This window comes from Grus americana, chromosome 3 (assembly GCF_028858705.1).
Source record: "Grus americana isolate bGruAme1 chromosome 3, bGruAme1.mat, whole genome shotgun sequence".
NCBI classification, from domain to species: Eukaryota; Metazoa; Chordata; class Aves; order Gruiformes; family Gruidae; genus Grus; species Grus americana.
The window spans coordinates 90,608,674-90,625,379 of record NC_072854.1 but is presented as its reverse complement, the minus strand read 5'-3'; the positions used below and the strand labels follow the sequence as shown (position 1 = coordinate 90,625,379).

Sequence of the window (16,706 nt, the reverse complement as noted above, 5' to 3'; positions counted from 1 at the left end):
GGAGCTGTTAAAATAGGCTCTTGGGATTTTGTCCAGAGCGTACGTTTACAAACACAGAAGTTAACTGAACTTAACTGAACTACAGTGAAAGATGAGTAAAATACATCCTTTATTTTACTTTGTTCTGATTAAGAATCAATGTTCTGACTGTAATGCATTCAATCTATGAAATATAATTCACTTTCAGAGGCTCATTTGTAGAATTTTCAAACACATTCAAACCTTTCTTTAAACTAAATAATTTATGTTATTTCTGATACTAAGATATGCAGGAACAATATAGAAAGGTGGAGTTATGCATTGTGTTTTATTTAAGAATAGATCTTAAAACTGCAAGGCTCATATTTGTCCTTCCACAAAGTCTGAGGCAATCTGGATGCAAAGGCTTTCCTTTTTGTCCATTTTTATTTTAAATACTTAGTCTTACAGTCCAGATCTCAAAAAAAAAAAAAAAAAAAGCCCAAATGGCTTGCCTACATAACTTCACTGGTATGTGTACTATCATTACTAATACCATTATCAGCAGATATCTGTCTCACAAGAAAAATTAATGCACATATAGGATGACTTAACATGAAAACTTCCCCACCTGTGTATCCTTGTACTTTTCTCTTAAGTCCATGAGGCGGTGATAAGCTTTAATTGCTTCTGAAAACTCTCCAACATCTGTACTGGTGAGAAGATAGTTCTCCCATATTTGCCAGTGCTCATAGTTGCACTTGAGAGCTTCTTGGAGGGTTCGAAATGCTTTGATTCTAAAAAATAATAAAAATAAAAAAAGAATGGAAAATAAGATTCCATATTAAAGATTTAATATGGAAGATTTCTATATTAAAATCAGTTGGCATTGTTTTAGCTAAAAAGCTGCTTATTTAAAAAAATCAGGTGTAGAAAACAGTGCAATGTAAAAGTTATTGTTCATCATTTACAATACTGATAATTCCTTAATCTCTCTTGCCGATTACTTTCTATCAGTTCACTCCACAGTACACTCTGTAAAGTCTGAAGTAGGTAATTTCTATGTTTGTTTGCATAATGACATTTTGACAAAACTTCATTATAATTGTGCCATCGATGTCAACATTTTCTTTTCTCAATGTTTTCTCGTGGTTCCAGTTAAAAAAATCTTACTCATGCTGCAGTTGTAACATTAAAAAATTAAAAATCATGAAGTTCATGGCAGATGCAGAATGACATTGACTCATTTCATGACACAAAGGAAGGTTACTTAACAGTAACAGCTTTTTGTGATTTATTTTAAACATCTGCATGTGGTAAACATGCATACCCACTGCACTGAAGCCCAGTATTTTCAACCATTTTTTTCTTACATCAGCTGGAAGCTATGCTTACGCGCTCTGTTGCCTGACGCTATGCTGCACAGTACAAATGTGTCAGAGTGGCCTCAAACACTATTAGGGTCCTTCACCAAAGATGCTGCCCAGTGAACCATCTCATAGTGGCAGGAGAAAGTGTTGTGGAATAAAGGTGGACAGAATAATTCCTGTAAAGTCACTGTCAAGTCAGGAAGCATCTTTATTTTTTCATATGGATCCACCACAGCCAACTCTACCATTCCGTTACTCAAGGAGAGAAGTACTGGCATTCTCTGGTGAGGAACATAAGGCAATTTGACCAAATCAAGAATATGGGCTGAAAGCAGCTGACCTACCGTTTACAGGGGTATGACCTCCTGGACAACATGCAACCAATGCTGCCAGACAGGAGGCAGAAGGAGTAAGAAGTCTTAATGCAATCTGAAGCATATGTTGGTAAGGTCTGGGTGCCTACCATTTACAGCTTTAAACATACTGCCAAAAGTTTCAATAAATTTGAAACTTTAAAAAAGCTTTGCTACAGAATCAGAATGATGTGGTTCTTAGGACTTAAAGAGACTGAAGCTTACTCTCAGCTGGACAGTCATGATATGTAGAAAAAACACAAAGGAATAAGTTCCTTTAAATGAAAACTTGAAACAGAATTTTCCCAGGCTGGTAAAAATCTTCTTTGGGGAGGTATGACAATAAATCTCGTCTTAATAAAGATCATATAAAGATGGCTTGTTATCAAAATTTGCAGTTCACTTGCTCTATTGTTTGAGTAAGTTGCTAAAAGGGCTGTCTCTAAAGAAAGACAGCTCAAAGAAATTGTTGGTTGAGTTTCAAAAAGAGCATCCAGGAGAGCGTAAATATCCCAGCCAGGAAAAGGGAATGTCTAACTAAAGGATCAGGCCATTGAAAGTTTGGTATGGCTGAGTCTGGGAAAAATGTAAATAACTGCCAATCTAAGCCCATAGTATTTAAAGAGTTACATGCAAAGAGAGCTGATTGATAGAGCAAAATTATTGAAGGAAAACAGGTCATTTGGCATAGCTACAGCAGAATGGTCCACAGGCAGGATCTTCCCATGTTCATTCCCCTTTTCTCTCTCTTCTGATATACTAATATACTATATACTGATACACGTGATGTTGCCAAGGAAATGTACTAACAGTTGGGTCTCTTCCACTGTTAACAGTCTTAGTAAGGAATTTCAGACCCTGATTTTGATAGATTATATTAGAAAAGAACAGAGACCTGCTCCTTCCTCTGTGGACTTTGCTACAATGGAAACTGGGATCTGCCACAGCTCTCCGACAGGCTGGAAGATGCTCTGGCTGACTGATGTACCCCAATCATAGAATGGTTTGGGTTGGAAGGGACCTCAAAGATCATCTAGTTCCAACCCCCCTGCTGCGGGCAGGGACACCCTCCACTAGACCAGGTTGCCCAAAGCCCCATCCAACCTGGCCTTGAACACTTCCAGGGATGGGGCCTCCACAACCTCGCTGGGCAACCTGTTCCAGTGCCTCACCACTCTAACAGTAAAGAATTTCTTTCTAATATCTAATCTAAATCAACCCTCCTTCAGCTTAAACCCATTACCCCTTGTCCTGTCACTACACTCCCTGATAAACAGTCCCTCACCATCTTTCCTGTAGGCCCCTTCAGGTACTGGTAAGCCGCAATTAGATCTCCCCAGAGCCGCCTTTTTTCCAGGCTGAACAATCCCAACTCTCTCAACCTGTCCTCATAGGAGAGGTGCTCCAGCCCTCTGATCAGCTTCGTGGCCCTCCTCTGGACTCTCTCCAACAGCTCCATGTCTCTCCTGTACTGGGGCCCCCAGAGCTGGACGCAGTACTCCAGGTGGGATCTCACCAGAGCGGAGTAGAGGGGCAGGATCACCTCCCTCGACCTGCTGGTCACACCTCTCTTGATGCAGCCCAGGACACGGTTGGCTTTCTGGGCTGCAAGCGCACACTGCTGGCTCATGTTGAGCTTCTCATCAATCAATACCCCCAAGTCCTTCTCCTTGGGGCTGCTCTCAATCCATTCTCCGCCCAGCCTGTAGTTGTGCTTGGGATTGCCTCGGCCCATGTGCAGGACCTTGCACTTGGCCTTGTGAACTTCATGCGGTTCGCACAGGCCCACCTCTCCAGCCTGTCAGGGTCCCTCTGGATGGCATCCCTTCCCTCCAGCGTCTCAACCACACCACACAGCTTGGTGTCGTCGGCAAACTTGCTGAGGGTGCACTCGATCCCGCTGTCCATGTCGCCAACAAAGATGTTAAACAGGGCCGGTCCCAGTACCGACCCCTGAGGAACACCACTCATCACCGTTCTCCACTTGAACATCAAGTCGTTGACCACAACTCTTTGAGTGCAACCATCCAGCCAATTCCTTATCCACTGAGCGGTCCATCCATCGAATCCATGTCTCTCCAATTTAGAGACAAGGATGTCGTACGGGACAGTGTAAAATGCCTTGCGCAAGCCCACGTAGATGGTGTCAGTTGCCCTTCCCTTATCCATAAACGCTGTAACCCCATCATAGAAGGTCACAAAGTTTGTCAGGCATGATTTGCCCCTAGTGAAGCTGTGTTGGCTGTCACCAATCACCTCCTTGTTTTCCATGTGCTTTAGCATAGTTTCCAGGAGGGTCTGCTCCCTGATCTTGCCAGGCACGGAGGTGAGACTGGCTGGCCTGTAGTTCCCTTCCTTTTTACCCTTTTTAAAAATGGGGGTTATATTCCCCCTCTTCCAGTTGGCGGGAACTTCGCCAGACTGCCAAGACTTCTCAAATATGATGGCGAGTGGCCTGGCCACTTCATCCGCCAGTTCCCTCAAGACCCGTGGATGCAACTCATCAGGTCCCATGGGCTTGTGCACCTTCAGGTTCCTTAGATATTCTCAAACCTGATCTTCTCCTACAGTGGGCGGTTCTGCATTCTCCCAGTCCCTGCCTTCTGTGCCCTGGGCAGTGTGGCTCAAGCATTTGCCAGTGAAGACTGAGGCAGAGAAGTCGGTGAGTACCTCAGCCTTCTCCATATCCTGGGTAACCAGTTCACCCATTTCATTCCGGAGGGGACCCACATTTTCCCTCGTCCTCCTCTTATCACTGACATACCTATAAAAGCTTTTCTTGTTGTCCTTGACATCCCTGGCCAGACTAATTTCCATCAGGGCTTTGGCTTTCCTAACCTGCTCCCTGGCTGCTCAGACGGTTTCTCTGTATTCTTCCCAGGCTACCTATCCTTGCTTCCACCCTCTGTAGGCTTCCTTTTTTTGTTTGACTTTGCCCAGGAGCTCCTTGTTCATCCACGGGGGCCTCCTGGTGGATTTGCTTGACTTCCTCTTTGTTGGGATGCATTGCCCCTGAGCTTGGAGGAGGTGACCCCTGAATATTAGCCGGCTGTCTTGGGCCCCTCTTCCTTCCAGGGCTTTGTCCCATGGTATTCTACCAAGGAGATCCCTGAAGATCATCTTGAGGAACTGTTTCTGAAACTGGTCTTCAACATCTGCAGGATTAGCCTGTATGATCTCCTCCATCTTCTCAAAAAAGTAAGTTAGTTATCAGGGGAAGCAGACACCAATCAGATGGAATTAAAATGTAGACAAGATACCAGAGGGATGGGATGGAAATCATGTTCCTCAAATCATGACTCTTGCCACGCTAATAAAGTCCTTTAGGTTCTCAAAACAAATCCCTTATGTATGTAATAAGTCATATAATGATGGAACACCCTTAACCAGGGCAACAGTTAAACCAATTCATATCCCAATAATGTTGATAACACACTGATGTTTTTAGTGGTTGCCAAGCAGTCAAGGACTTTTCAACTTCTCATACTGCCCAGCCAACGAGAAAGCAGGGGGTGTCCAAGAAGCTGGGTGCCAGGATAGCTGACCCCAACTGGCCAAAGGGATATTTCATACCATACGATGTCATGCTCAGTATATAACTGGGGGAGTTGGCTGGGAGGCAGCACAGCTCAGGAATTAGCTGAGCACCAGTTCAGGTGTTGAGCAATTGTGCTGTGCATCACTTGTTTTGTATATTCTTTTATCATTATTGTTGTTGTTATAATTATTCTCTTCCTTTTCTGTCATATTAAACTATCTTTATCTCAATCTATGAGTTTTACATTTTTCTTTCTGATTTTCTCTCCTATCCCACTGGCGGGGGGAGCGAGCAAACCACTGTGTGGCTGTTTTAGCTGCCTGCTGGGTTAAACTGCAACAGTAAGGTTTTTAAAAATGTATCTTATTCTTTTGTTTCATTCTTTGGGACAAGTTATAATGTGAAAATTCTTCTTAAATGTAAGTTCTTTCAGGTATTCTGTGTCTACAAGTAACTTTTATTACACTGAGTTGAAATACAAAATAAGAAAGGCAGTCCATTTGTGTCAAAGCTTCCTGTACTGGTTAATTTGGAGGGAAAAGAACAAGCGAACTAGTATGTGTGCAGATCTCCATCTGCTTTCATAATATAAAAAATAATCTGCCTGTTTTTCCCTTAAACCTACAGAGGTTAATGTAGTATGAATTGACATAGGTCTGAATATATAGTTTGCCTGAAATGGATGTATCATTTTAACTTCATAGTCAAATCAGTTTCCAACTTTAATATGAATGTTTTGCACTGGTTGTACTTACTACATCATAAATACTTTTAACAAGAAAAAAGTGTAGGGTAAGAGGTTGCTACTTTTCTAAAGCTTATGAAACTATTTCCTGTAAAATGAAATATGTTATCAATGATCCAACCTGGGAGACAGAACTGAAGGGATAAGAATTACAAAATATGAGGTAACACATTATAATAATAAAAAAACCCAACGTCAGAAAAGGAAATCTCAATTACTTATTTTGGAGGCAGTATCTTCTAATCCTTTTCAAGTACTTACTTCTGTTTTAATCTGATATAAGCAGTGGATAAATTGTTCCAGGCCTCAGCATTCTGTAATGATAAAAGAAGTACCAAAAAAAATATTCACTTATGTTTACTTGATAAAAATATGTAAATGAAACTACTATAAAATATTGATTTTGCTAATCACACATATTAACACATATTTTCTATAAGGCAGTCAAAATATTACATTGAAATTGAAAAGAATATTTAAAATAGAAATACATAAATAAATATTACTGACTATGGCAACAGTCAGGTATATAAATATCAAATAACTGCCTTCTGGTCGGAATACATTAAGTCAACTCTTGCCTTCAGTTTAAACTGTAAACAGGCATCCTCTTCTGGATCCAGCTGGGATGGCTGGAGAGGTCAGTGCTCCCAGGAGCTCATCACTTCTCACTAGCTGGAAGCTACTTACCTGCACTGCTCTGTTAGTGGAAGAAATCATCTGAATGTCCCCTAATGCATCTCAGGCAAAACTAGCAGGGTTTGTTCCAACAGTGTTTATCAGTTGTTTTAGCAGAAAAGGATTATGGAGTGTTCAGACAATCTCTCCTCTGGTAAAACCAGCAGAAATGAGAAACTACAGAAATGAGTCCTGTCCATTGCCTTACACTGCTGTAAATGTGAAGCCACAACACTGAATTCAGCAAAGCGACAACTAGTATAAATTTGAGGAACAGAACCTGGGTACTGCAATTAAATGTACTCTGGTACTGAAGGCTATCCTCAGGCTTAAGGAGCATTTAAATCCTGTTGGGAAACCTTTTTGAGACTTAATTAATGAAAACAGTTATTACATTGCTGCAGATCATTGTATAAAGATAGGATTCACCTCTATAACTAAGGGCCAGCCCAGCATCCTTTACTCACAAAAGAAATACCACTTAACCCACTGAGAAGTCAGCTGGCTTGTTCATATGAATATAATCAAGTACAGGCCCCAGAGAGATAGGTGAACACAATTTTAGTATCTACTTGGAAGTAAAGCTACTGCACTGAAACAAAAAAAAGAATCAATATATAAAGTAAAAATTCCAGTTAAATACAGGGTTGTCTGGATGTACTTTTTTTTCCCCTAAGCAAGTTATTTAATTTTATTAATAAAGTAAAAAGTACTCTGTCACCTTTCATTGCTCTCTCATTCTTTTCCCCGAGAGAATGAATAATAGTTTCTATCAAGTAAGTGGCATTAACTCATTAAGTGAGCAAAATGCTGGCAGTCAGGCCTTTTGACAAAAGTATTGCCAGTGCATTCCCAAGAGGTAATCCAGCTGACGCCTCTGCTATCTCAATGCACAGTCATGCTCAAACTGCAATATTGTACACATGCTTGCCCCGTGCATCCTGAAAAACTGGCTAACAACCTCCGTTCTCCTTGTGCTCATGAACTATATAGTTACAAATTTACCTGTCGTACAACCACTTATTTGACTTTTTTTCAAGAGAATTTGATTACTTAGAGGATTAAGCATTTTAATTAAATTCTTTTTGTTTTATCTCTCTTTTTAGCACTCCTCAGAGTAGACTCCTCAGAGTCTACTCATTCCCTTTTCTCTGTGTTAGCAATGTATGCAAGCATAAAGGAATTTCTGCTCAAACATATTTTAACATTCACACACACTTGGATGAAGTTGAGCATTGGGCAAGTATTTTTATGATGCCTCATGACAAAAATATATCCTTCATGCACAACTTTAATCTATTCAAAGGGCTAAGGTTTAAACAAGTTTTTCATTATTGCTTTGCTTGTTTATAATGAAAACATCCTTGTTGCTTTTAGATAAGCCATCTGAATCGCTTGTTGAAAAGTACATACATCTGGTTCCAATGTCACACAGCGCTGAAATGCTTTGGCAGCACCTTCGTAGCCTTCTAAAGCAATGTATGCACAGCCCAGGGAAAACCATACACCTAGCTGGAGAGAAAAAATGGATGATTACATATATACACACACATATTTCTGCACAAAAGAAATAATTTTGCCTGGATGCTCAAAGACACCCTACTTTTGTTGATTTTGCCTGATTTTCAGCTATCATAATAGTATTGCAGTGGAATAAATAATATCCTGTATGTAGAATATAGGAAAACTTTAGGTTCAAAGTTTTAATAAATACAGATAAACAAAGGTGTTAACTATATAAAGACTTAACCATATGTGAAATGCTCTTTAACAGCACATCTTCATTTAGAGAAGTGATAGCTGTTTAGAGGTTTGCATGTTTTGCTTTAACTCGTGAAAAAATCCACATTCACTTTACAGTACTACGATTAGGCCAAATGGTAAATACTAGGAAATGTATTTCAAGGAAATCACATTTTACAAGAAACATTTCTAATGACTGAACATGAACACTTCAAAATCATAGCTCTTTCCTCTCGTCAGAATATCAGTCTTCTCTAGTTTATAATGCAATGTTTAGAGATAGAAATGTACTTAAATTATGCCTTGTGCAGAGAACAGAACGTTACCAGTTCATTAATCTTGCACTGCGAGTCTGTAGTTGTCACAGCCAAATACCTCTCATCCATACAGATTCAACCAGGGAGAGGAGCACAGCACCTCCCTCCCCACTTCCCCTCCTCAGGAAGCTGCAGAGAGCCATGAGGTCACCCCTCAGCCTCCTTTACTCTGAACTAGACAAGCCCAAAGTCTTCAGCCGCTCCTCACAGGATGTTCCTTCCAGCCCGTTTACCACCTTTATTGCCCTCCTCTGGACACACTCAAGGACCTTCATGTCCTTCCTAAATTGCGGGGCCCAGAACTGCACACAGTATTCAAGGTGAGGCTGCACCAATGTTAAGTACAGTGGGATAATCCCTTCTTTTGACGGGCTGGTTGTGCCGTGTTTGATGCACCCCAGGATGCAGTTTGCCCTCTTGGCTGCCAGGGCACACTGCTGGCTCAACTTGAGCTTGCTGTCCAGTGACAGGATGCATGGGAATGGTTCAAAGCTGCGCCAGGGGAGGTTCAGACTGGACATAAGGAAGCATTTCTTTGCCAAGAGGGTGGTCAAACACTGGAAGAGGCTTCCTAGAGAGGTGGTTGATGCCTGGAGCCCATCAGTGTTTAAAAGGCATTTGGACAATGCCCTTAATACCATGCTTTAACTTGGTCAGCCCCGCATTGGTCAGGTAGTTGGACTAGATAATCATTGTAGGTCCCTTCCAACTGAAAGAGTCTATTCTATTATACTCTAAATAATATCGGATATAGGCATAAATTACAGCACATTAAACATGTATTTTCATAGCTGTTCAATAGCAAGTTCCTGATTTGCCACACAGTTAATTCTCAAACAGTTGCAAGTAAAGCAGTAGTACATTTCAGAAAAGCTCGGTAATTCAGAAAAGTATTAAAACCTGAGGTACAATGACAGAACATTTTCTGACAGCATTATGTTGTTTAAACGTATACAGTCAAAATCAAACAGATTTATAATGTGCTGCAAAATCATTCCAGGTAGTACTACCTACTGCAATAAGCTCAGCTGTTTCTCCATTCTAAATGCCAAGGTAAGAAACGTAAATAGGTTTTGTAGCTGATGGTGAGCAGCTACATCTCTCAGGAACTGGCTTACCAATGCTTAAACTTGTCAACTCCTTTCTCAAGGCAAAGTTATATCACAAGGAGAAAGTAAAATTATTCTTTACTTCCGTGGAGAAGACATATGAGCAGGTACCTAGTAAAAGTCGTACAGTGACTGCAAAGAATGATGGTTTTCTTTTCTTAATAGTTTGAAACAAGATATTTTGCCTTGCAGTAATTATGTATGAAGGTTTCCACTGAACAGAAAAAATGTGAGAACTGGACATGATGGAGAAGGTTGGGAAAGGTGTCCAAAAGCAGGTGTCCTTTAGCAGACGAGAAGAATGAGATGAAAAGTTCCTGGGCTGGGAATTATGTCAAGGACCCTCATGAGATGCTACGATATGGAGGCAAAAAGCATACAGAAAATGGAATAGGTTATGCAGATGGAAGAATGTCACTATATGTTAAAGAAAACTTCAACATCAATCATCTAGAAAATTAACTGTGTAAACGAACAACAGAACTAGTATGAATTAAAATTTCCTCAGTAAAAAAGCAGTAGAAAGACTGTATCTCAGAATACTTGATTAAAATGGAGAAGGTAACATGCTGGGGGATATCAGAAAGCTGTGAAAGTAGAAAACCCCGAAAATACAGGGAGATTTTAATTATTCCACATAGTTTAGTAAATACCATAATGAATGAAATTCCAAGGCTAATTTTATTAACTATGAAGCAGCTAGTCAGGAGACAGTACTTACCTGGATCCTGACCTGTATGAATGATTGGGTTCAAAATGTTACCATACAAAAGATACTGTGTAATGTATCTAGATTCACTAGTCCTTCAAGAATAAAGGCAACTCATTTAATACAGAGCATGTAAAATTTAAGAGCTACTTAAAATGGAAAAGCTATGTTAAAAACTAAAAGGCACAGCTAAAAGAGTAAAGGTCTGCAGAAGATCCAAAACATTTAAAGACAAGACATTTCAAGGCTTGGAGCAACTGCATGTTGTCATTCAAAACAGCTCTAGAAAGACTAGACAATCGTAACAGTTAAAAACAAAATAAAGGAGATTACGAAGAATAAGAGGACATACTTTAAAAGTTGATGTGCGTGACAAATGAGAAGGCTCAAAAAGAACAAGTCTGACAGGTTAAATGAAAAAAACATGCTAGCTGTGTAAAAAAACAACCACCCAAAAAACATAACCCAAAAAACAACCAGCCAAAAAACCCCTCCACAAAACAACAAACCACTGAAACCAACCAAACAAAAAACCAAGGTTCATTGGCCTTTGATCTACTAAAGCAATGAAATGATATTTTACCATCCCTTAGATATCTGAAAAGGGAGCATGAACTTCTTCCACAATGTAAGAAGTACAGTGACTGTTTAATAGTATATTTAAGAATGGACTTAAGCTATTTTTTGTGCAAAGAATGGTAAGAATTCCCTTTTTATTGGGAAGGGCACAAAATCTGCTGATCCCACTGGCTGATGTAACAACTGCTCTGAGGAAAGTGACTGACTGAAAGGCAGCGTAAGGAAAACCGTCCAAAGTTCAGAAAAGACTTTTGTCAAGGCTTGTAGAACTAGGTTAAAGTTCTTTTTTGGAAATAAGAAAAAGCATACTGGCTAGAGGTTCAAATGGTGCTACTGATTAGAAAAACACATGAAAATGAGCTGTAAATTTTTATCCTTTTCAAAACTGAAGACAGTGACCAGCAAAGGAATATAATTTAGGCCTGGACTCCCTGTTAAAACTTGCCATCAGGAATTTCCGGGCAAGTCTTTAATAAGTCTAAATGATTATGAAATGCTTTAAGAAAGTCTAAACAATTCTCTCATATTAGTGGGAATATCATTCCAAAATAACCTAATTACAGTATATCTGACTACTTAAAAAGAAAAAAATGCAAATCATATAGCTGAAGAAATTTTTTGCCTTTTTAAAAGCAATTTCTACTATTTACATATGGCAAATATATATAGATTTTTTTCTTTTCAGAATCCAGTAAACTCTTCAGTACAGTACTCTTAGTACAACAGTGTTAGTTTAGAAACCATCTATAGCCTGTAGAGCAAAATATGCCTTTGAAGTTAGTAATTACAATAAAATTTTAAGAGCTCTAGTTGAGTGAAATCCTAGACGAGTACCTTTATAATTACTCATAATTCATATCCCTTATAATAAGGCACTCGTTGCATTGTCCAAAACTTTAAGTTCCAGGTGTAGTTGATGGCAAGGTGACTTCTAAAGCGTGACTGTTTCCCTAAACTGGAGAGAGATCACTCGTCTTGCTTCACACCCAAGAAAATTAGCCTAGAAGTTAGGAGCCAAATAGTCTAGCACAAAAGAGAATTATTCTCTCCTTGTGGACTGGGACATGGTGAGGAACAGTGTGGGCACAAAAAAGGTGCTATAAACACTCTTATTTCTGGAAAAGTCAAATGTGAAGTCACTGGATATAGAGAACCATACACTGTTCAGCACAAGAATTAACAAGCCGTCACAGACTTTCACCACTGGAGAACTGACTGCATGAGCTCTATGATCTCTGAAATTGTCTCAGTCCAGACTTGCAAGATGCTCACAGCGAAAGTGCAAGAGAAATGCATCTGTCATCCACTAGGCATGTACTAGAACAAGTAATTCTGTGAGCAGCAGTGCTAATGAAGACAAGTTTCAGATATATTTGAACTGTAAGACTTTCATTCCTTTGTGGATTCTCTAAAATCTAATATGGTGGTTGGCTCACATTGCAAAGACCCACCTCAGAGATGTCAACCAAACTTGACCAGTTGGTCAAAGAGTACACAAGAGGGTTGACAGAGAATGGCTTTATCCATTAGATATTCTGGGCAATCACTTGCTGCAGTCTAAAAATCCCTTCCTCCAACAAGGTTTCTGACAGCCACCAAAAAAAAAAAAAAATTTCTTTGTATTAGGGGGTCCTTCGTTACCTGATAAATTATGCACAATTCTGGGAACAATTCATTAATGAATATTTTCCCTGCATCTAGAATCACCTTCCTCTCTGCTCTTTATCCACAAGACACCCTGAAATAGGAAACAATTAATTTCTGTAGTGACAGAATACAGATAGACTTTAGAAGACAGTGATACGTCAATCCACGCTATCCATTTACTCAATCTGCTTGTTTGAAACAATCTCAAACTTAAATAGAGCCTCCTGAGCAACAAGAGGGGGAAATATTCACTTTCCTATATGGACTGGCCTGTTTTTCCTGGGTTGCCTTTCATTTCAAGCTTCTTTTGGACAGGATGCAAAATAAAAAAAGCATCTCAGCAGAATATTTCTCAGGTTTGAGCCCTGTAGGCCATCTTCTCCAGCACTTTATAATCTGGGAGTCCTCTTGATTTCAATAAGGTTCCCATCTGGGTAACATAAATTTTGTTGGCATTTTCTGAGTCAGTAAGAGAACTGAAAGCCAAGGGAAGCATTTTTGTTCATTTTGCTTTCCATTCTAAAGGTGTTTATAAATTTTCTGGAGTTCATTTGAATAAGAACAGGACTCTGATCCACTGGAATACAATACGTCACTGAAATACAAAAAAGCTTTGGGGTAAATGATTTGAAATGCTGGAGGCCTTTAAAATTTTTCTAAAGCAGAAGTGCAGCTAGTTATGTGGAACTCAAAACAGGAGCTTCGGCAGTATTCTTTGGAGGGCAAGAAGGTGGAATATCCTACTTTTGCACGGACCTGGAAATGGCTATGAAGAGCACAATTTATATACATAAAGAACCACAAAGCTGTTTTAACGTCTCAGAACCCTTCACAGGGTGGACCTTATTGGGATGGTATATAGTGGCTGACAAACTGAAACAAGATTACAAAAATTGTCTGCAGAACAGCTTGCAAAGGATATGTCAAAATAACCAGCTTCATCAAGAGAACTGTTTTGGCTGTGGTTTCAGTTTTGATGCATTACTATAATAAAAGCTACTGCCATCACAAGTGTAACACAATGCTTCTCAGTGATTCCAGAGCAGGACAGACCGGAACACTTGAAAAAGATTTCTGTGAAATGCAGAGATCAGAGTTTGTAATTCAAAGCCAACAGAGAAGGCAAAAGGATAATTTCATTAAAATCTCTACAGCATTCTTCTTGTAACTATTTTGCTTGACACTTGTTCATGATTTATTTGATGATAATTATTAATTTACAATGGTTTGATCTCTTTGAAAGAGGAGACCTGTGCAGACAAAGAGTTAGCTGCGTGCAAGGACCTGAATGCAAAAGGATGTCTTCATTTCACTATGCTACCATTTTTGGCCAGGCTTCCAAGTACATGGTGAAAAATTTGCTAAGAATAGTAATAAGCTGTTACTTTGACAATTGTGCCCAGAATTGCCTTTGCCACAGAAGCGTGGCGTCATTCAAAACTGAACACACCAATTAAAACAAAGCCATATGTGTATCACTTCCCAACCTGCATAGGGTTGATCTGCACTGAACGTTCAAAGCACTCCACACATTCCCTGAATTCCCAGTTGCGGAGATGGAGGAGGCCTTTGGAGCGCTGGGCGCGGGCGCTGCGGTGCCTGGAGAGCTCCCAGGCCTTGTCATAGTACTGGTGGTCTTTAAGAACATCACCAAGCAAACAATATAATCCTGGTGTTTCCTTTTTCTCTAACTCCCGCCTGAGTATTTCTTCTGCCTGTTAAAGAACAAAGAGAAATCAATACATAATGGGAAAATTTATTTGCAGTTAATAACCTACCTGAACAAATACCACTTTAGCGTCTTGCAATCATCAGTTGAAGACTAAGAAGTAGGGATAGTAAGGAAACAGTATCTTGATCCAACAGAGCATCAAAGATAAAGTCTAGAGAGAATCTAGTTCCAAATTGTTTTTAAAAAAACCAAAACAACACTTCAACATCTTCAGCCTGGAGAAGAGAAGGCTCCGGGGACACCTTATTGCAGCCTTCCAGTACCTAAAGGGGGCCTACAGGAAAGCTGGAGAGGGACTGTTTACAAAGGCATGGAGTGATGGGACAAGGGATAATGGCCTTAAGCTGAAGGAGGGTAGATTTAGATGAGCTATTAGGAAGAAATTCTTCCCTGTGAGGGTGGTGAGGCACAGGAACAGGTTGCCCAGAGAGTTTGTGGATGCACCCTCCCTGGAAGTGTTCGAGGCCAGGTTGGATGGGGCTTTGGGCAACCTGGTCTGGTGGAGGGTGTCCCTGCCCACGGCCAGGTGTTTGGACTAGATGATCTTTAAGGTCCCTTCCAATCCAAACCATTCTGTGATTCTGTGAAGAAAAGCTTTTGGTTTAATGCACCAAGGAAAATGTACCCATTAAAACAAGAAGCAGCTTGCTCCTTATTTTACATCTTAGGTGTGTATTCTGTCCCAAGAGCAAATATCAGTCCTGGACATCAAACCTACACCTACTTCAGAGCAATGCAGTATCAGGACCATTAATATATGTGCAACCCTAATAGTTTATCATCTGTGTTTTTTACATATCCTAATACGTTCTCTTGCTATGACCGTCATTCATTTTTCTCTAATTGCTCTATTCTGAAAATAGTTATTTCCATTCTGTTATGTCTGCAGACACATCCATTTTCATACTGTTGGTTCTGGAAATGCTACTCTTTTACATAAAATGCAGAACTTATAAATTTATTTAAATGTTTGAGATAAAATATATTCAGAATACATACAGCATTATGGAAAAGAAGACACAAGCTGGGTCTCCCAGACATCTATTATGGGGTGTAACCAACTTTCAAAAGCTCTTTATCTCAGGGTCACTATCTTGCTCTAACAATAAAATTATTGTTTCTCTTTTAAACAGCCTGCTTTCTGTGGCTTTTTGAAAAGATAAATACACTGGACAGATGATCTGTTGTTCAGACCTCAGTCCCCTGCTGCAAAAATGTAACACACATAATTCAGCTCAGTACGATTTTTCTATTAGAAAAGACCTATTTGAACCATCTGAACCAAGAAAGAGCCAACGCAGCCTGCCACAGCATTAAAGTTTGACATTGTAACACTGGTCATTCTTCTATCATAGCTAGTTTATCTAAAAGGAAAGCTGAGTTCATCTCTGCATTTAAATTACTACATTTAAATTATTTCTTGTTTCTATAAGAACTGTTGTCTTTGCCTTTCAGATGATCTCTAGAGAGTCAAAGTCTCTTACTCCTCTTCGATCAGTAAAATTCATTGATCCTGTCTGAAAATCATCTTTAGAAAAATGACTTTGTTTTGAAATATTTAATGTATAGTAATTTTAACACTTCACTCTACCATATTTGTTAAATAAAGTAACAGTAAAGTCTACAAATATTTGAAGTGCACAAATGTGAAGAATTAATGTATTGTTTAGATTCTAAAGGGGTCTTAAATTAGCAAAAATGAAATCCCATTAAGAAGAAAGTTAGTGGCTGAATATTAGGAAAATAACTTAATGATAGGTGTTTTTAAGTGCCTGTGGAACAGTTCTCCAAAGAAACCCCAAGAAACTGTTAGTCGTAATTTAGAATTAGCCTAGCCAAAGCACTAGAAAACCTCGCCTACCAAGAAGACTGCACTTGCAGAGGGTTTGGTTAAACCAAAAAAAAATGAAGCTGTATAACCCTTGATGTCTGGAACAGATGTAATTATAACACCACTGCTTTTCACAGAATGCTCTGCATCAGAATGGATAGTATTCAATACTCAGTTCAAAAGTCAGTTGATTTAAAAACGAGAAAGATTTAGGCTGTTATCTTGCTTTCTGGACTACTACGATTGGTATGGGAATTAAACAGGCAATCCTTCACAAAAATCCCCAATCAGTAAAGAGGGTTCTGTTTTAAATAAGAGGTGGTGCCTTTTTATTACTCACTACAGACACTCCTGGAAACCAAGTTCAAGATTCATCCTGCATTTGGCTTTCCAACCT

General features: G+C 39.5%; 1 protein-coding gene across 1 annotated transcript in view; it reads right to left on the bottom strand.

The window, feature by feature from the left end:
- Positions 1 to 16,706, bottom strand: part of TTC27 (tetratricopeptide repeat domain 27) — a 127,388-nt gene that overhangs the window by 13,325 nt on the left and 97,357 nt on the right. The window contains exons 13-16 of the mRNA XM_054822388.1: positions 14,234 to 14,461; positions 8,056 to 8,154; positions 6,226 to 6,278; positions 590 to 755 (exon numbers count right to left, since the gene is read on the bottom strand). Of these exons, the coding sequence (XP_054678363.1) occupies positions 590 to 755; positions 6,226 to 6,278; positions 8,056 to 8,154; positions 14,234 to 14,461 (546 nt within the window). The remainder of the gene's footprint in view (positions 1 to 589; positions 756 to 6,225; positions 6,279 to 8,055; positions 8,155 to 14,233; positions 14,462 to 16,706) is intronic.